This window comes from Amblyomma mixtum, chromosome 8, assembly GCF_055824585.1.
Source record: "Amblyomma mixtum isolate Tamu chromosome 8, ASM5582458v1, whole genome shotgun sequence".
Lineage (NCBI taxonomy): Eukaryota > Metazoa > Arthropoda > Arachnida > Ixodida > Ixodidae > Amblyomma > Amblyomma mixtum.
Window position 1 is genome coordinate 15,250,920 of NC_143019.1, and position 20,743 is coordinate 15,271,662.

General features: G+C 44.0%; 1 protein-coding gene across 6 annotated transcripts in view; it reads left to right on the forward strand.

Annotated features, from left to right (window-relative positions):
• spri (Src homology 2 domain-containing protein sprint) overlaps positions 1 to 20,743 on the forward strand; it is a 39,626-nt gene that overhangs the window by 6,881 nt on the left and 12,002 nt on the right. For all 6 annotated transcript variants that reach the window (XM_089556589.1, XM_089556592.1, XM_089556590.1 and 3 more), the window contains exons 4-13: positions 3,043 to 3,183; positions 5,941 to 6,128; positions 8,448 to 8,539; positions 10,035 to 11,527; positions 13,984 to 14,128; positions 14,214 to 14,286; positions 16,710 to 16,812; positions 17,577 to 17,666; positions 18,634 to 18,749; positions 19,762 to 19,837. In XM_089556589.1, the coding sequence (XP_089412715.1) occupies positions 3,043 to 3,183; positions 5,941 to 6,128; positions 8,448 to 8,539; positions 10,035 to 11,527; positions 13,984 to 14,128; positions 14,214 to 14,286; positions 16,710 to 16,812; positions 17,577 to 17,666; positions 18,634 to 18,749; positions 19,762 to 19,837 (2,517 nt within the window). The remainder of the gene's footprint in view (positions 1 to 3,042; positions 3,184 to 5,940; positions 6,129 to 8,447; positions 8,540 to 10,034; positions 11,528 to 13,983; positions 14,129 to 14,213; positions 14,287 to 16,709; positions 16,813 to 17,576; positions 17,667 to 18,633; positions 18,750 to 19,761; positions 19,838 to 20,743) is intronic.

A 20,743-nucleotide genomic window follows, 5' to 3' on the forward strand; every position in this document is an offset into this window, starting at 1 on the left:
TCTCACTTAGTTTCATATTTTGTTTCTCTCTGTTGCGTGGAATATGAGTGCCGTGCTGTTCCTGCCCAAGGTGCGTTAAGCATGGGCAGAGCCACTCAGTTTCTGTTTTTTAATGCTGAAGGATAGTAGCTGTTTTATATGGTGAAGTGTGGCATTCAGTCAGTATATTGATGTAGATTCCATTTGCCGATCTTCCGTAACACCACTGTCGTATTACAGAATGTAGTCATTTGTAGGTTTAATCTTACATGGTGCAGCCTATTCTTGGTGAGAGTTCCTTGTGTATAAACATGACGAAAGTTGCTTATGTGGTCAAGCTAAGTGTGTTAGTCGCTTTTGTGGTTTCATTCTGCGTAAAGCAGCTGGCAGCTTACTTTAGTTTTTAATTCCAATTTTTAATCTTTGGTATTGCTTAGACTAAAGCTCGTGTCCACCGTCATCTACGTACCATGACCTTGAAGTTTGATAGCTTCTGCGGCAACCTTTTGTCACAGCAGGGCTCTGTATGTCAGGCTACCTGTAAGGCATGTCTTAATAATAGTGTTAATCATAATAATCATAGCGGACATAATGTGCTGAATTCTAGCATGTCTCCTAGCTAAAATTTGTTCTCACATTCTCAGCATGCTTCGATTGTTCATTCGAGGTACATTGTTCTAAGGGACCACTCTGAGCTGAGTGTACTGTACAGTTCTTCACTACCTAGTGCTACTACACAACAGCATATACAGTGCTACGTTTGCATCAATATACATCTCAATATGTTAGCTTTTTGGGGTTCTTAGGACCAGTGATACCTTTCTAACCAAGATACCAATACTTACCTCATCCTTTGTTCCACCATATAGGCATACAGCTATTAGGGCTGTTTAGATCTAGCCATGGTGAAATTTATAAGGCAACATGCATGAGATGCAGAAAGTGCTGGAGTGTTTTGCCAAGCATCTCTACCAGCAAGCCCAACTTTCAGCTTTGCACTTGCTTCAACGAGCCAATTTTATAACCTCACGTGTGGCTTCAGGGCTGTGCCTGAACATTCTTTGCCCAACATTAGCTTGACCACTAGCCTCACCTTGCTGTTTAAAGTTGATGCGACCACACAATATTTGCTGCTGCTGCTGCTGCCCAGCTTGTAGTGCTAGGCTGACTTCTACACTTCGCATGACTTAAAAAAAATTCCGCTAGACGGGTTTGCATATTGAGAGTAAATTTATATGCATTTAAAATTCATGGCTCAGACTTTAACTTTCTTGCATTTTCTACAAGGGTGTGATCACATCCCAGTTTCCTCACATTTTGTGTGAGTGGACCGTCGAGTGTTCTGCTGCTTTTTATCATCTGATAACATATCTTCCTTCAAGCTGCTTGCACCCTTCTTCTGCCTTGCACTTGCCAGCTGCAAACACTTCTCTGCGGGCAGCCTTAACCTTTCCGGTCCTCTGTCGGGCATTGCCTGACAGCGGAACCAGTCACTTGTCGGGCGTGGCCAGACGCAGTGTTTTGCCTAATACTATTTCTGTAGGAAAAATTAGAGCGTGGTCTGGTTGGAATTATTGTGTCCTCCAAATTGGCTGCTTGGCTTTCCTCCCAAGCGTAGCAGCGTTATAGTAATGAAAAAATATTTTTTGATCGCGTGGTTTCGCGGGCCTGTATTGGCGCCAGAAAAAATCGTGGCATGACTTTCATTCGAGCAGGCGTGTGTTGTATGAAAATTTGTCTAATAACTTTGTAGAAACCGAAGATGACTTCAGTGATGAAGACATGTGCCTGTTTCGACAAAGATTACACACTGTCTGCAGTGACAGAACGATAAAAGGCGGCAGAAGGGAGGTGGTTTTTTTTTTTTTTTTAAAGACATGAGAGAGGAAGCCTGGCCTCCACCCAGGCGAGTGCTTAAAGAGGGAGCACTTTCTAAAGAACTTCCGGTGAAGCTTTTAACAAAGCTGAAAAAAAAAAAAGGATGTTTTAAATAAGTGTTTATAGTCAAATCATGACATGGTACTCCCTTTTTTTTTCTGAGGGGCTAGACGGCCTGAAAGAATGCTGACTGGTGCAGTAGTCACTGAGGAAAGTACACCTGGCAGAAAGGGTTAATGCTTGGACGAACTTTTGCATGGACGAGAAGTCCTTCTGCTATCTATTTGGGTGTGTCTAGTCGAGAAGGTTTAAACGGACTGGATAAGAAGTGCGTTCTTGTTAATTTTAAAAGCAAAAGGAGCTGGCTTTCGATAGTGCTAAAGGTTAAGTGCCAAAGTTAATTTTCAGCTTTTGACATACATGTCAAATCCAGAAGTTGTGTCAGGTCTACCACATGGACTTGAATTTCCTGGTCCTAATATCACAGAGATACTATTCTGCGTCGTCATTGTAAGTGTTGCGTAATCATTTCTCATGCCTGTTGCCATTCCAAAGGTCAGCAGAAGCAGTCTTACTGACATGTCGATGCTGAACAATTCCATTTTTAGTTTTCTGAAGAAGAATGTACGGCCAATGTTGTGAATACCGCTCACCAAAGTCATCACTCATAAGTTGACTGTGCCTGCCTCCTGTATTTAGGGTTTGTTCTTTCAAGAAAGGTGTGAGGCCTGCTTTACAAAGGGTGCAAATACTCTGGCTGCCGTGCCTGTCCACTTGAAAGCCAGTTTATACAAATCCACTACATTGTCATCCTTGTTCTGTCCCCGTTTCTTTTTATTGAAGGAAGCAGCTTTCTTAAGCAAAAATACAGACTGTGGTGGTACCGTGTAATGGTCCCTAAATATCTTGATTACAAAGTCAGATTGAGGCATGGATCCCAGCAAGGATTGGTGCAAACCCAGTTTCCCATGTTGTGAAGCAATTGTCATTTTGCACAAAGTGGACACGTGGTACCTTGTCATGTTATGAAGCAGTGTGTATTTTGCACAAGGCAGACATAGGTCATTTTCATGATAGTTAGGTACTGTATAGTTGAAATAACGCTTGCAGCAAGTACAAGCTTTTCAGGGCAAGACCTTGTGTGGTTAGTTTGTTCTGTCTGAAGAGTGCGGTGAAATTCTTCAGGGGTCCTCGACCAGCAGTACGGATGATGTGCATTGCTCGATGACCCTCCTGGAACGGCTCATTCGAACAAGCAGCATATGGTTCCTGCCAGACGTTGGCCGCACGGGCGCTGTGCACTACTTGCAAGGCAAAGAAGTTGGGGTGAGTGGTGGTGGCAGAATGGTGTTCAAATGTTCTTATGTTCCTTAGGTTCTGCTCCCTCTGTCTTCAGCCCCAGTGGCATGGGCCAGGACCCTTTATTTTAGTTTTTTTGGGGGAGTCACGCTATAGCATTTGTCTTTCGTAAAGCAATTAGTCTGTGTGCACTTTCCTGAAGCAGTCATCTGGAATTCTGACTGTAAATGTGGCATGCGAAGTGCTTGGAAGATGTGTTCCATGCATGTCTGATGCCAGTGGCCACCGAAAGGTTTTTGTGGTGGAACTGACAGGATTTGTGCACGTTGATAGAATGTTGTAATAAAATTAAATTGGCCCACTAATTTTGACACGTGGTGTAAGGCTTTACCTTTGGGAGTTTGCAAATCGTGCTAAGAAGAAATAGCAACTTATACAAGTGACTATAACAGCCATTGGCAAATGCAGGAACTGCACTGTATTTGTCTGTGCTTGGTGCACTTGTCTAATGTGTTCTTGTTTCTTCTACACACTGTTTATGTGACTCTCGAGGCAAACCTTTCAGTGTAAAATAGTAAGATTTCTGTTGAACTTTGTAGTGACTGGGCAGTTTGCAAGTGCTTCTGTTCACTAATACTCCCAGATTGGACTAATGTGACTTGCAAACTGCAGTTTGGACTCTGTATATAATTCACACAGGCGAATTTTGGCTAGAAAAAGAACTAATTATTAGATTGCCTGTACCTGGCATTCTGTTGACAGGATGTAGGCATACAATTTGCACAATAACAAAACACCCAGCAGTATGGCTGCTGGCGTTATCGGCAAGGCTATTGTCGTGGATTATGTGAATGAATGGTGCGTTAACACTTGTTCACTTCCTAGTTTTCTAGTCCTAGCCCAATGGGGGGAATGGAAGCACAATGCCATTGTTATCCTAGGAAACATAGTGATAGGGAGAATTGCACGAGGCCCGTGATACCCTTGTCACATGGGCACCGTGGAGACCTTTGAGAATCAGGTCCTAGGTTCAAAGGGGCATGGTGCGCAAGTACATGGCACAGGTGTTGTGCCTTTGCCACCAAGGGCCTTTTGGGTGGAGGCCTTTGAAGCCCAAAGGAGCGAACTTTGAGCACCTGTGATTGCAGCGCCATTCAGTGTAGAAAAGTAAAAGTGAAGAAAAAAAATCCTAAGCCGCTAAAAGTGTTTGAAAGGATCTTGTAAATATTAAAAAGGCATGTCTGGTCTTGCTTTTTGTGTGGGTGTTTCTAATTTATGCACAGATCTCAAGACAGTATAAACGTTGCAGCAACACTGGGTGCCCATGGTGGCTAAGGCAATTGCAAAACCTGCTGTTGCTGATGATGAAACAAGCTTTGGGTAGCTTTTTATGGAGAAAGTAAAATAAAATAAATTTGTTGACTTAATGAATAAATAAAGTCCTCCACTCTGGTTTTTTTAAAACTGTCACTTTAGCCACCTTGTGCTCAACAATGGTGCTAAAGTGCATTGACTGTTTTACCTTTTCACTGAAGCATGTAGCTAGTGCCGTGTGACAGGGGTATTAGCTTGTAGCAAACAGTATTTAAAACAAACACCCTGTATAGTTTGCAAAGCTTAAAATTTCAACATTAAGTGGGGGATGTGCCAGTTGGAAAGACCAGATTCATAAAGAAATTTTACTAATATATCAGTGGTTGCTCTTGATCATTGAGAGTTAATCTGGGCAGTTGTGAGGTGTTGCAGCAAAAGCTTCTGTGTACTCACACAATGCAACAGTTTACTGGTACACAAAGCTTGGCAAAAGCATTGTGGCAACCTAGCCTAGCCTAACCTAACCTAACGTAGTTGGTCGAATGTTTAGGGGAATCCCCCAAGGTGGAGTAGATTTGTAATAAGGGAGTAATTACTCATTGGCATCCACCCAAGCGCAGCCATACCGCTACAAAGGAAAGCTATACAGCTTTCTCAGAAACTTTGCAGTTAAAGAAAAATTTGTCCTGGGGAAGCCGGTCTTAAAAATAAAAAAAAAATTGCTAATGAAGTCACAACAATGGAACCTTCAAGAAACATGTATTTTTGCATGCTGATTCCAAATACATATGTAATTTAATTTTATTTAAAACAAGTCCTTGTGCACTTATATAATATGTTATGTAACTTTTTGCCGAGAGCTTTCAATAAATTTTGCTGCAGGAAACTTGCTAGGACACATGCCATTGGTTTGTCTTGACATCAAACTACGCAATAAGGGCAAAATTATTGTCTTGTCTATCATAGAAGTTCAGTTACAGGGTATTGAATCTGCCACTTCACAAATGGGAAGAAGCTGATGATTTCAAATTCCTATAACTCACCTTCGATAACAGGCAGGATGATAATTTTACCCTTATTGCATAGCTTGGTGTCATGAGAAACCAATGGCATGAAATCTAACAAGTTCTCTGCAGCAGAATCTCTTTGAAGCTCTCGGCAAAAGTTACCTAACATATTGAATAAGTGCACAAGGACTTGTAGAGAAAAAAAATAAATTACATATTTGGAATCAGCACGCAAAAATGATGTTCCCTAAAGATTTCATAGTTGGGATTTCATTAATAAAAATTTATTTCTAAGACCCTCTTCCCCCCTTAAACATTATTGTTAAATAAACATTAGCGGAAGCCATGCAGCATGGCTAAAAATTCCTGTGACGCAGTGTGCAGCTTAAATCTGTAATGTAGGCCCCGTGAAGTGCAGTTCAGTCCAGTGTCCTTTCAGCTTGGGTCTCCTGCTCTGTTTCAGAACTTCATTGTGCGCCAGTCGAGCAAGAAGGGCACCCTGGCCCTGTCCGTCCGTCTTCCGGTTGATGCGGGGCCCTACATCGAGCACTACCTCATCGAAGCCACGGCCGACGCCAAGCACTGCCTGGAGGGCTCCGAGAACCACTTCGCCTCCATACCCGTGCTGGTCTGCCACTACTGCCAGTGCTGGTATGTCCCCTGTGTTCTGTTCTTTCTTTTTCTTTTCTTTTCTTTCTTCAGTTATATACCCTGAAGGTCCCTGTGGCCATTACATAGGCGAGGAAGAAGATGTAGCAATAGTAAGGGCGCAAATTTTGCCTACGTTTGGGCTCCACTGAAATGAAAACTCTACACAGAGAGAAATCTGATGGTAAATGCTATGTGGAAAGAAAAGCAGTAACTTGAAACTGAAAAACAAAATGATTATATTACCAAGGAATGAACAAAATAAATTTGTTTCATTCACTGCGTCCTGTCAGGGTGCTTGCTTGCATTACGGCCAATTTTTTTACAAAGAATCGTAACTTCAAGCATTTCTCCAATCAAGGAAATACATTGAGGAAAGTATTTAATAGAGAAGAGTACGCAACAGAGTGGTAGTGTACATCTTGTAATAGGTCTGTGCATCCTTTCTTGCGTGGATTTTTTTTTAGCACTGAACTATCGTCTTAATCCTGGAGTGCACCAAGATAGGGCAAGCTGAGACGTTGTTGTTGGCTCTTTGGTTTGCCGACATTAACAGATTTCTTCGAGTGGTGGACTCGGGACAGGGCTCAGTTTACAGGCACTGAGATGCGTACATGTGTATGAAGCCAGCTACTAATATCGCCTATTTGATCGAGGCTTGCAAACAGGCAGTAAAAAAAGGAGGGGACACATAAAGGGCAGCTGTAATAGTTTTCTTTTTTGAGAATTCAAGATGGTTGAACGGTTCAAATGTATGAAGTTTCTAGGTAAAGCATGCCAAGCAGTTTTGCATTAGCATTTAGAATGGTGACGACTTAATTGCTGATTAAAACAGCAGTGAAGTTTAAGATTCTTCTCGCTGCATCTGAGAAATGTGGAGAAACTCATGATGATGTCATTGGTGCCGAAATTCCAAATTTCCGCTGCCTTCGCCCACATATGCTGCCGTACATCATCCAGTACTGCCAAACAACGTGTCGTGAGCTTCACCTTCAGCGGCGTTGGTATTATTCCTTCAAGCTGCCGTTTGTTTGCTGTAAACTTAGTGCCGCCATGCGTGACGTCATTACTGCCGCCCCTGCCCGTTTCTGTGCACTGTGGAGAAGCCTGAGCATCTATGTGGCTTCGTTCGGCGATTATGTCACCATTTCAGATGCTAGCACAAAAAGACTTCGAATTCTTTGCCTGCAAGTTTCACACATTCAACACCCTTGAGCTCGTGAAACTCTAAAACATTTCAGTTGCCCTCTAACTCTGGCGTAAGGCCGTGGCCCTTAAGCTTAAGTTCCTTAAGGTCCTTAAGTTGGTCCTTCTCAACTTTATATTCATGGATCCTTGGGACTCCTCAAACCCCTCCTGGCGCAGTGGTGCAGCGGTTAAGCAATGCGCCACTGACCTGCGATGGCAGGTGCTGCCATCGGTGGGGCTTGTGCGAACTAGGTTGCTCTTCCCGAGCAACTTAATTTAACTTCCACCTGCCATGGTGGGCAGGTTGTGATGTCACTAGGTCAGGTGACCTAAATGGCCCACCTGCCACCACCTAGGTTGCTTCTCTGGGGATTTTTCGTGGATTTTTTGCTCATGGCCAATGACGTCAACTTTTCTGTGACACGTAGTCTTTAATGCTGTTGCGTCAAAAAGTGAGGTGGGTAGGGGCTGCCAGGATGTCTGGCCTATCCTTTGAAAGGAACTCTGTGGCCGCACCTGGGGCAGCAGAGTAGTTTGTGTGTTTCACAGGACACTCTCAGGACCTCAGACTGTTAATTCTAAGCTTGCCACTCTCTTTTTTTGAGCAACCGTGGCCGCACTGAGAAGGTGTTGAAACTGGCAGCTCCTTCACAGTAATAGACAGGTCTGACAGAAACTCCCTGGGTTTTTATCGCGTGAGGCTGGAGTACTGGTGATAACTGTATCTTGCTGATAACAGTGCGAGCGTTCTTCCTTGTTGCACGATTCGTTTTCAGTAAATTCTGGCAGATTGGGTGCGAGCAGAGCCCAAAGCAGTTCTTTTAGTTTCATTGCAAAGGTGTGTCGACTGCTGTTAAAGGCAACTTTTTTGCTAGAGAAGAACACACTCCTCAACACAAAGATTTCTTCTTAGTAGTATGTAGTAATTATATGCAGTGTTTCCAATTTTCTGTTTGTTTCTTTTTTTACTTTCTTGCGCTTTGTTTGGGATGCTTTTGCACTATTTGTATTTGTGATGCCAAGTGTGCGTAACTGTAGGCCCAAACTAGCTGTGGCTAGGGGCCCAACAGATTCTGATGTATGATTTGTGTGTTTTGTTGAATGAATGACTGATGACGATTTTCACTTTTGCAGTGACGAGTTGCCTGTCCAGCTCTGCCTACCCACAGTTCTGCTCCAGGCGTCAACACGGCAGGAACTGTCGGCTTTTTCTCTCCTGGGACAAGGTAAGCGTGCGCTGTTCGCCACATGCTAGCGGTGAATTCCAATCATAGATTTAGATATTTCTGCCCGCTCCGTGACAGAGCGCCGAATCAGGCAAAGGGCCCTCACCCCGAACATGCGTACTTCGGCCAGAGGAGCACGGCGAGGGTCGCTCGCATGCTGCTGGTGTAAACAGTACCCAGCATTCCTTGCGCTCTCCTCTGCATGTTGTGGAATAAGAGGCGGTGAAGTGCCAGAAAGAAGTGTGGCTACGTCGCGTGTACTGCCAGTTGAATCTGCCGATTTCGGCAGAGCAGTCTGGACTGCTTCTCACAAACTAATCTTGGCCCAGCGGCTGCTCCCAATTTTTCATTGGAACAAGCGACCTGCATTCCCTATTGTCCATTTAAACTACCTTGCTCCGGAAAGAGTGGGATAAATTGTTCTGGAAGTGCCCTGAATCTGCAATTGGAATTCACAATAAGATACGTCAGTCACATACGCAAGCTCAGTGTTACTTTGATGGCTCGATGACCGCCGCGATGGCTCAGTGCTTATGGCGCTCGGCTGCTGGTCCGAAAGACGCGGTTTTGATCCTGGCCGTGGCGGTCGAATTTCTATGGAGACGAAATTCTAGAGGCCTGCATACTGTGCTATGTCAGTGCACGTTAAAGAACCCCAGGTGGTCGAAATTTCCGGAGCCCTTCACTACGGCCTCCCTCATAGCCTGAGTCGCTTTGGGACGTTAAACCCCATAAACCAAACCAAACCAGCTTTGTAGCAAAACAAAGCATCACTTGGATCTAGTATCATTATGTGCAGGTAAAAGCGAGTCTTTGTTTAAAAATTTCAGTGCGCACAAATTTTTGGTCTGTATATTTTCTCATAGCCACAGAACATTTGGAAGCCCTGTTCTTTCTTGAAATGGAAGTATTTAATGCAACTTCATCAACCTGATAGAAGGCAAAGTGTTAGAGGCCTGTGTAGTGTGTGAAGTCAGTGCGTGTTAAAGAAACAAAGGTGGTCAAAGCCCTCCTCTACGGCATCCCTCATAGCCTGAGTCGCCTTGAGACATTAAACTGCCATAAACCAAACCAAACCTATAAAGAAGTAAAAACAAGGAGGAAGCATGCCCAGTTCCTGTGCAGATGAAATGGCAGAATGTATTGTTTACATTCGAAATGTCTGTAGTTAACATCATAAGCACATAATAGCAGTAAAGTCCAGCAATTCATTTTTTTTATTGTCGAGGGTTCTCAGTTTTAAGTGCGTAAAATAAACATTGATATTGAGTCTACACGCATAGGCCAAGTCAAGTGCTTTGGGGCTGAGTGAAATGATTAACTCGCTTCAGGGCAAGTGTGTTCGGCATCTAGTGTCACTCATAGTTCTCGCATGACTAATTGTGAATGACACTATTTCCAGTGAAGAACATGCTTCTCAAGGCAAGCCACCATAAATTCTTCAATACTGTTGTTAACCCTAGTCATGGTTTTTTTTTTCCTTGTGTGCTTTCAGATCTGTGGGTGTCAAGTCTACTCAAGTCTGCCGCATCGAGCCTGAGCTCCAACACGTCTTGTGCTTCCTCTCGGGCGTCTTCCAACCAAGACCACAATGCCAACGTCCCAGTGTCAAGCTTCAAGCAGACCACGTCAGCCAGCCCTGCAGTCACGACCTCAGTGGTGGCAGTTAGGCCTAGCTTCCTTCCGCTGCAAAATTCCACAGCTGATGTGGGTGAGCTAGCGACGCAGGTTGCGGACCCTCCCTCTCCTCCCTCTGCCTGCGTGAAAAGTGAAGACATTGTCGTGTCTGAAGTGGCTGGCAGGTCAGCATTTTACGTAGCCACAGAGTCGCTCCAGACTGCGCCCAGCAAGGCGGCGCCCGTGCAGGCCGCGCCTAGGAAGAATGCACCTACCAAAACTGCACCTAGCAAAACTACAGCAAGTAAACCTGCGCCCAACAAGAACAAGCCAGCACAATCCGAAGACGAGGAAAAGCCCAGGTGCCTTATGAAACAGTCGCCACGCCGGCGACGAAGACGCGCGGAGTCCTCTCCCGAAACTTACTACTCCAGCAGCCTCGCGGACAAAATCAGCGACTACGAGGACATATGGGGCACTACAAACGGACGTGGGGCTGACAGTCCAGCTCCGGTGCTGACCACTTTCAAGCCGGAAGGACTTGTGTGCCAGTCTACGCAGACGGAAGTTCATGGTGGTTCCTTGCCCGAGGGCCTGGACATGACTGGGCAGGCACGGAGCCTATCCCGCTCCATGCCCGGCATGGTCGGCGATGCGGTCAAGCCAGGCCAGTTTTCCAGCCCTTTCTACAGCGAGCCGGTTGACTCCCTGTTCCTCGCGGTGTCATCCGCGGTTGAACCTTTGCAGATCGATGAGCTGTCACCGTCGGCAGCACCGCGGGAACGGCCCTTGCTCCGACATTCGGAACCAAACATGCACTCGTTGCGGAGCAGCAGCCTGCGTTCTTCGGACCTGACGACCACGTTTGACGAGACGAATTCCTGCAGTTCGGACCACTTGCTGGCCGTGTCGGCTCCGGTTTTGCACGGCAGCTCGGATGATGGGCCGCCAAGTCGGTGCGGCCGGTCGTGGTCGGTGGACCCGTCGTGGAAGTGGCTGGTGTCGAGCGATGATGAGGAAAACGGCAGTGCTGCTGGAGACTCAAAGTTTCCGACTGACGACGTGGATGATTCTGACGCAGATGGGCTGGGGGGCAACATGTCAACAGTGGAAGAGATCATTGGTCTCTCTGTGCCGGATCTGAGGGTGCCTCCGGCCCAACCGTTGACAGAAGGCAACGTGCTGAGGGCATCGCGGTACGACAACCTTGACACTGTGTCAGTAGCTGAGAGTGTCGTTACTGATGCCGGGAGCAAGCGCAGCCATGGCGAAGAAGACGCGGTGACGGAGTTCTGTGAACCCTGGGACAGCCTGCGATGGGAACGGCTGCTCCGGTTGGTCGACTCTTCTCCGGACGCCCCAGAAAACAAGGTTAGGGCTTAACCCTTTAAGGCGCTTTGTATACAGTTGTGTACAAAGCGAACTCGCTGCTTCAGCTGTATTAAGCCTCCTTTATGACGCAAATAAGATGCTTCTTTATATTGTGAACATAGTAGGTGATATTCCGCAAACCAGGGAGCTAGGTTGCACATCGTTTGCCGTTTTTATGCAAACGGATCTGGCCACCAGTGATAACATCTTTTTTTTTTCTCAATTCGTGCTTAATGTGCACCTTCGCCACAGAAAATGATTCTACGATCCCTCAGGTGTTCAGCTGCCAAATCATGGCATTTTGATATTACTGTTTTCAACCATTGCGACACTTTGTAACAAAATTAACTACTGGCATTTTGCACTGGGAAAGTAACAAATAGTCTTTCTTGAGGCCTGAGTATACTGTTTAGGCAAAAAAAATTTATTTTTCAAGGAAAACGAAAATGCTGCCTGAAAAGGTCGTCTGAATCGTTGGCTGAGTTTGATGCTGAATGCATATACATGGTATGAGCGTTGCCAAGCTTAAGCCTAAGGCAGTTGGTAATTCTTTTCAATTTTTTGTGGAAATTCAGTTCCTTGGAATAATGAATTGTTACAACCTTTGCGATGTTCATCCGCTGCATTGCAGTCACCGTAGCATGCATCATGAGACTGACATAATGCACCCCTCCACCTACAGAGGACAGGCTGTGTGTAAGCTTTTGAGGCAGATATGCAAAATAGCAATGCCTTTCTCAAAGTGACCTTTCGGTGTTATGTCTGCCTGTGCTTGGCAGCACCACATTGGGGGCCAATGCCAGGTTTCTATCTGTTTGGTTTTTTGGAATGGCCAGTTTTCCAAGCTAACATAGTTTCAGTACTGTGCTCTCCTGTGCAAGTCCCAAAACAGGCAAAACAGTGCTGCTGGAATTGCTTGCATTCACACTTCTGATGTGAGCCCTCAGAGGTTGCTGTTCTTTGTTATAAGACTTACAGAGATCTCTCATTCTGGTCATGGCTAGCTTCTCTCTGACTGGTGTTGTCGGTCGTCTGGCCCTGTTATACAGCTAATACCATAATGCTTTTGTTCTTAACATCAGAAAAGGGCACATTTTCAACCTCTGTGGCACCTTGGGCAAAGAGTTTATTGGAACAAGAGATTCCTGCTACTGTGCTGTCAAATTCTCTTTGTACTAGGTCGAACATGAGGGAGAAATATTGTTTATCGCAACAGAAATTGGCAGTGTCAAAAACACCCACAACACACCAGTCTTTGTCAGAAAGAGGTGCTGATACTTTCAAATCATCTGTTACACCATCTTGTTCTCCTGTGTGCATTAGTTATGATTTTAGTCTCTCAGCATGCTGTAATTTTGAAAATGTGTGTCTTACAACAGCAGCAGATTTTTGTGACTGTTCTTATTCTGAATGGAAACACAGTAGCCCTTCAAAATGAAACGGAAAGCCTCAGTAGTTTTTTTTTTTAAGTTTTTGTTTTTACTGCTGTATAGTGAAAAACTGTCCTCCCTCAAGATCCCAACTGCATCGTGGCCGCACCACTAGCGGTGCCTAGTAGCTCATGAACGGAGGGCAGGACTAATCAGTGACCTAATCGGCCTTGCAAAGCTGTCTGCAATGTAATGGCAAAATCGCCGCCGTTGTTAATCGTGCTTGGCCCTCGCCCGAGCATTTGTCTGATGATGGCTGCTTGACTGACACAGATCCGTGCTGAAAGGAGGTGCTGAGTTTGAGTAAAAAAAAAAAACTTTCATTGTTAGGCAGTTAATTACTCTGTGAACGTGGTACAAACTGAAAGCTGCTCTTTCAACCCAGACTTTTAGCTACACAGGAATAACTGGTTGCTTGAGAAATGTTGTGCTCCTGCCAGTGCTTGAATGGACCTTTCTACTTTTATATATAGACAGAGAATTAGCGAAGATGGTCTGGATGCTTCCAGTAGCTCTGTGCATGTGCAGTTAAGTTAGTTAATACGTGTTCATTAAAAAGACGTTGTTAGGTACTATGTAAAAAAAAAATAGGAGGCAGCTCTGACTGTTAGCTACTCACTTTATTCTGCCAGTTGTTTGTTGTGCTATATATACGCTGAAACAACAAAACAGACATGAAATACAGGAGAATGGTCATTCAGCATTCAAGCAGACCGATAACATGAACATTAGACAAATAGTGGACTTCTCTGCCACACAATGCGTGGGAAGGAATGCCGATGTATGCAGAACCTTTCTGGTGTTTGATGTTCTTTTTGTCTTCTCGAGGAGAACACCTCATAAATTTCTTGTCATGATTTGAAAGAGGCCTCTCACCAACACTTGTGCCTACAAAATGTTCGAGTAAGACTTTTGGTCCTTGATGACCAGCGAAGGTTTTAGGGGTAATTCTGTTCATAGCTTTTCATGCTGCACCATGCCAGTCAGGCTAGAAAAAAAAAAAAAAAATGGCTGCCCTTCTTGCAGGCTGAAGATTCGAAGATGTCCACTGACTCCCTGGACACGGCATCAGCAGTCAGCGGTGAAGACCTGCTTCTGTCTGAGTGCCCAACCCTCGTAATGGAGCCCAAGCGGTCCAGTGGCTTCCAGGAGCACCTAGACATGCTTCTTGGTGGGTCCCTGCATTACAGACACACTTCCATAGTGCCTGGCTTCATGTCACTCACTTGCTTCGTCTCATTACTGTTTTCTTTCAGCATCCAGGAAACTGGGTGGCCTGTACAAAAGGGACTCAACTGTCGGCGCTGATGTTAGGAGCTACATATTCAGGTAGGTGTCATTGTCGAATAGGTTTCGTAGCAACAAGTCGTGCAAGCACTAAAATGCTCATTTTTGCGACATTTTTGTGAGTTAAAAAAAACAACAAAGGTATAGCCATTGATTGTCAGATTCTGTATTCTGTCTGTTTTTTGTCTGAGAATGGTTTGCAAGGCCTTAGGAATGGCAGAACTGTTGAAAAAATGCCCCAGAGTGCGTCAGATAATCCATTACAGCAATGTTGTTCTCCAAGAACCCCAGGTGGTTGAAATTTCCGGAGCCCTTCACTACGGCATCTTTCTTTATTTATTTATTTATTTATTTATTTATCATCATACCCACAGCGCCATTGGCTGGCATTACAGTGGGGGGGTAGAAGAAAAAGTACACAAATGCCACCGCGTGCAGGTGGTTACAAAAAAAAAAGATAACAATGAGATAGAAAGAACACGGAATTATTATACACAAAAAAATGTCACAGCATGGAAGAAAATGAATCATTTGATAATATGGACACTACTTCCTCAGGCAGCTTGTTCCATTCCGAAACCGTTTTGGGGAAAAAAGACATTTTAAAAAGGTCAGTCCGGCACCTGTATTCTTTAACTTTAAGTGAATTATCTCTACGTAAAGACACGTAATCAGGGTTGGCTATATATTTGGTTCTGTCTATTCCAGTTCTAGAATGAAATATATTATGAAATAATTTTAAACGCAGTACTTTCCTACGTTTTTGAAGTGAGTCCCAACCCAAAGATTTTTTCGCGCTCGTTACACTAAAATATCGCCCATAGTTATTGAAAACAAAACAAACGGCCAAATTCTGAACTCTTTCTAGCTTTTGAACGTCAAGCAAGGTTTTCGGATCCCAGACAGTGCAAGCATACTCAAGTATGCTTCTAACGTTTGTATTATACAGCAGTTCTTTAGTCTTTAAAGGGAAAAGTTTAGCGTTACGTCGCAGGAAACCTAAAACACGACAGGCTTTGGCAGTAACGAAATGCACGTGACGATGCCAAGACATTGAACTTGTTAAATATACACCAAGATATTTAAATTCCAACACTGAAAGCAGTCTGCTATTATTTATGTTATAAGTGAAACTATGGGGAACCTTCTTTTTAGTGAAACACATATGTACAGATTTTTGTAAGTTAATATGCATTCTCCAGTTCTCACACCACTGGGCCACTTTACACAAATCCTGTTGTAATGCATCGCAGTCACTTTGATCGTTAATAATTCTATACAATACACAATCGTCCGCAAAAAGACGCATGTATGAAGAAATACCTGAAAAGATGTCATTCATGTAAATTATGAACAGTAATGGGCCCAAGACGGATCCCTGAGGCACCCCTGATGTTACAGCCACCTCATGCGATTGTTTCCCGTTGACAACAACACATTGACGCCTAACGCTCAAATATTCTTTTATCCACCTAATAACGTTCTCATTTATGTTGTACCAGTATAATTTTTGTATTAATAAGGAATGTGATACAACGTCAAAGGCCTTCTTAAAATCTAGAAAAATACAGTCAACAGAATATCCCTTATCTGAAGCACTTGACAGGTCATGTACAAATTCGGTAAGCTGGGTGACACACGAGTAACCACTGCGAAAGCCATGTTGATTAGTATTTAATAATGAATGTATACTAAGATGATTCATAATACTAGTATAAAACACATGCTCTAAAACTTTGCATAATACACTGGTCAAGGACACTGGTCGATAATTTGAAACAACATTCCTAGGTCCCGATTTATGTATAGGTACAACATTAGCAAGCCTCCATTCATCAGGCAAGGAGCCTTCCTGTAATGACTTTGTGAAAAGAATTTGAAGGTACCTTGACAACGCAGAAGCGCAAGAAGAGAGCAGGATCGTGGGTAAGCCGTCCGGACCGGTGGCACTGTTATCTTTTAAGCGTTCTAAGAGCGACACAATTCCTCGCTGATCAAATTCATAGCCTGAGTCGCTTTGGGGACATTAAACCTCACAAACCAAACCAAACCAAACCAAGAATTATGGTTTCCGTGAGCTGCGGTGTCAGAAAAGAGGTACACCGAAGTCCTCTGTAGTTTTAGATTAGTGGAATATCTGCTGCTTTATCATCTGCTGTGAGCACACAGGACCTGTGGTAGCTCCTTCCGTATTAGGTTGTTCGGAGAGCAGGGTTCGGCAGCAATTACCGGCAGATGTTGGCTTTTGCTGTGCGGTTATCTGGTCGAGCGTTCCGGCCTCCAGCTTGTGTCTTCTGTGGCCATTGTGAGTGTTCTCAACCACCCGAGCTCTCTGATTGGAAGCAGGTGCCTCAGTCTTAGCCTGAAACACTCTTGCGTCTTTGAAAGGCCCAGGATTGATGTGTTCCTGAAGGGATGACATCATATGAGCCCCGTATTGACGATGTCTCTGCCTTGCTTGCCAGGCTGGTGCAGGAAAGGAACACCACGTTTGCCAAGACTATAGAGAACTTCATCCAGTGCACGCGAGAGAGCAGTGAGACCTCTCCTGCGGTTGTCATGCGGAATGTAAGTCCCTCACCTAAATCCTTTACTGGTTATGGTTAGTCATGTGCCTTTATGTTCATCTTATGGGCTGTGACTGTCACTGTAACTGCTAGATGTTATCCCATGTCTCTTGTACTTTTGACTATGACCAAAATCAAAGCCAATTCCGAAGCTTTGTTTTTTGTTGTTTTTTTTTTCAAACCCAGTTCCTTGCGGTTATGCTTTGCTCTGCGCTTAATGTGTTTGCCTTTCATTCGGTCTGCTAAAGACTGTAAACAGAGGCAATTATGTGCCTTTTGTGTTATCATGTAATCAGCAGTAAATGAAAAATGTGAAAAAGTTAGCAAGAATTAACAAAAATCCTAAAATCACCTTTCTTTCCTTGGGAATTTTTTTACCAGCATACTCCTTCATGCCAAAGCTACAGCTCGGCTACAAAGCAGGCCATAGTTGGGGACTGTGGATAAATTTGGGCAAATGAGATTCCTTTAGTGCGCTCCAAAATGTCTGTACTTCGAGTAATGATGGTCTGTATGGTGAAACAGTCTGCTGTGAGCATTTACAGTATGGTATGGATTCAGGCGCTTCGGGAAGGTAAAAAAATGCTCCAAGAAGCCCAGGGGTCCCATGGAACCTACTGTGAGGACCCCTGGCCTAATAACATGAATTTAGGCTCCCCATATTTTGGAACAGAGCTATGTTTCAGAAAAGAGAATATGTTTGACGGTAGCCGATGTATCAATTTATGTGAAGGTGCCTGACATTTTTGTTGCCTTTGTTTGTAGATTCGGCAGTTCATGAGTGGCATGAAGAACTATTTGCTGAAGCACGGAGAGGGCCAGTTTGAGCAGCTTGTCCAGGAGGAGCAGTCCAAGGCAAGTTGAGTGCAGTAGTATTGTGTGCTGATGACGTGCACGAACTTTCGTAAACAACTTAGAGTGGTGATCACCTGCTTTTGTCTTGCCTGACTTAGAGGCATAATGTTTTGACCAACGATTGAACAGCTGTGCCATTTCGTAACATGATCCCGGTATGTCTTTACATGGTAATAAACCAGACGTTACTAGATCTGTAATTGTTACAGTAGCGGTTAGGATTGACCAGCATGCTTTAATGGTAGTTGCACTTTGTTGCACCAAAGAATTGACTGGGAATGAGATGGTCAAGTGGTGGTGACTAGGTACTCTCCGCAGGTGGGAGGAGATTGCTGCAAATAATGGGTCCCTTTTGTAAAGTGATTAATTGAGAGCTTAGAAGACAACTGCCTGGCATGGACACACAGTGTTGTTGTGCACGAATCACTTGAGGTCACAGACTGCCACACCTGTCCCATGTGAGCAGCTTCTTATTTGGTTGCTGGCACCACTTTCGTGGCTAAGACGTCTCGTCACTGTATCACAGCCTCATTGCGATGTTATGACGAGGACAAAGAGGATAAGTGTCATTGTCAACTTACAGCTATGTAAAATAGTATACTTCGTCATGTTATTCATGCAACCTCGACCTAAATATGCTTTGCCTTTTCTGTGTGTGTGTGTACGGGTGGGGAGGGGGGCATGTGTGGGCACGTGTATGCTACTTCCTATCTGTCTTTATCTGCCTTTCCTTTTCTTACTGCTTGAAACAGAAAATGTACAGTATATTTGATTCTGTGCTTAAGTGTCTTTCCAGAAAGTCATTTCAAAATTGCACTCTCCATGAAGCATACTCTGCTTTCGTGGTTATTGTGAGGTGCTTGGCACACACACACAGCATTTCATTGTCCCGTTTGTGCTGTTTTTATGAGACATGGGCTTCATTGTGTTGCGAAGCTTTACATTTGGCTGTGTTTTTCGTTTGCAGTTGAAACCGGATGAGTTCATGAACATTGATGCCATCATAGAGGTGTCGTTGCACCGCCTGGTCATCAAGCCTCTGCGACGCTATCTGTACCAGCTTTTTGTCAAACAGTACACACAGTGAGTAGTGTCTCCACAATCTCTTATTGTCAGGTTAGAATAATCTTGCTTCATTGCAATTTGATTGTTTGGTTGTTCATAAGCCAGATTCATTAAGCAAAACTCTAATAAACAAGATTATTGAGTGTGACGACTATTTCGACTTGCTTCTTTGAGTTAATAGGCAGGATGGAATTTTTTTTATGACTGAAACATTTGCTATTTCATCATCATCGTCATCAGTTTGACTACGCTCACTGCAGGGCAATGTCCTGTGCTATGTATCTCCAATTAACCCTGTCTTTTACCAGCTGCAGCTTCCATATCCCCGCAAACTTCTTAATCTCATCCGCCCACCTGACTTTCTGCCGTCCCCTGCTATGTTTGCCTTCTCTTGGAATCCACTCCATTACCCTTAAGGACCAGCGGTTGTCTTGCCTTCGCATTACATGCCCTGTCCAAGCCCACTTCTTCCTCTTGATTTCGACTAGGATGTCGTTGATCCACGTTTATTCCCTCACCCACTATGCCCGCTTGCAGATGGTAGACTTATGGCACTAATAGTTTTCAGCCACAATAAATGCAGTGCACATTTACCTGTTAAGTGTAGTGTAATTATCACTAGAGCAAAACTGTAGACAACAGACTTTTACGGGACGTGAGCACAGTCTCTGCCGGTTGTCTGTGCTTCTTTTAGCGCTATGTTATTAGCTCACCCAGTTTTCTGTCCTTGTTATCACTAGAGCTTTGTATGATTTGCACGAAGCTCTACATGATTTATACAATGGGCACCAACGCTTCCTAGCCCAACCAGAAGGTACTCAGTGCTGTCTGAAGTGCGGTGCTTTTACTGTGCACATTGCACCCACTTTTTAAATATTGCTTTTTAAATATTTTTAAATATTACTTTTTAAATATTAGGACTGTGGAAAACTGTCAGGTGTTGCAGAAGTGTGGCCTGCCTGATTTATCAGAACATCACTCTTGGTTCAGTTCTAGCCTTACGAGAAAGCACCCTTGTGTTGCTTTGCAGATCGGGCTCGTTGAAGTTGCTCTCGGACAACATCAAGTATGCTCGCAGCAAAACACCACAAGAGCTTGGCATAAAGGTATTTAAAGGCACCATTATGTTTAATCAATTGAAGATTTGAAGATTTTTTTTTGTAGCAATGAATTAATGCTGTTTAGTTTTATGCAATAGACACAGTGCAAGCTCTTTTTTGTAGTTCATTGGCTGATTGTGTAAAGAGTTACACTTGCCTGTATATTTTGCTTATGATGAAGACTCGTGGAGGACTACTCGCTTTTGGTTGGCCCATTTATTGCCATCACAACTGCTTGCTTTGCAGGTTACTTTTCAAAGCAGAACTCTCTTGTCAGTACTGGGTGCACATAGATAAAAAGTTTACCTAAGTAACTAGTATGTTATTTTTAGTAAAGAATATTTTCATGTAAACTTCGACATGTTGAAAAATTGGCTTAAATGCCAACATTTTGATGAGAACGTTGATGAGAATAGAATGCAAAGAAAACATTGCTGCATTTCTGAACATTTGCCTAATTTGCACATGCCTTCCCAGACTTCACTAGCGATTTGAAAATATGCCTAGAATGGTGAAAGTTGACTGAAGGATTGTGTTTAGCATGGGGCAGTGCAGCATATACGCTGAGCTATTTGTGGGTGGGAAAACTATCTGTTGGGATATTTTATCACTAGTTAGCACTCTTGCTTTCATAATCACCTGAAGTTGCAGCGAGGGAGTTATGTACAGCAAAGCACTTTGTGCGCACTGAAACATTGATTTCCCATTTGGGGAGCTTTCCCCATTTTCGGGAATCTGGGGGGTAAATTTTGGTGAAAGTGAAAATTTTTACTGGGATGAGGGGAGTTTTGTGAACCGAAATAGTCATGCTTTTTTTTCATGTTGAATGGTACGGCAAAACAGCGCTGACGGACGGGACGGAAGAAGATGAGACAAACACATGCGCTGTGTTTGTCTCATCTTCTTCCGTCC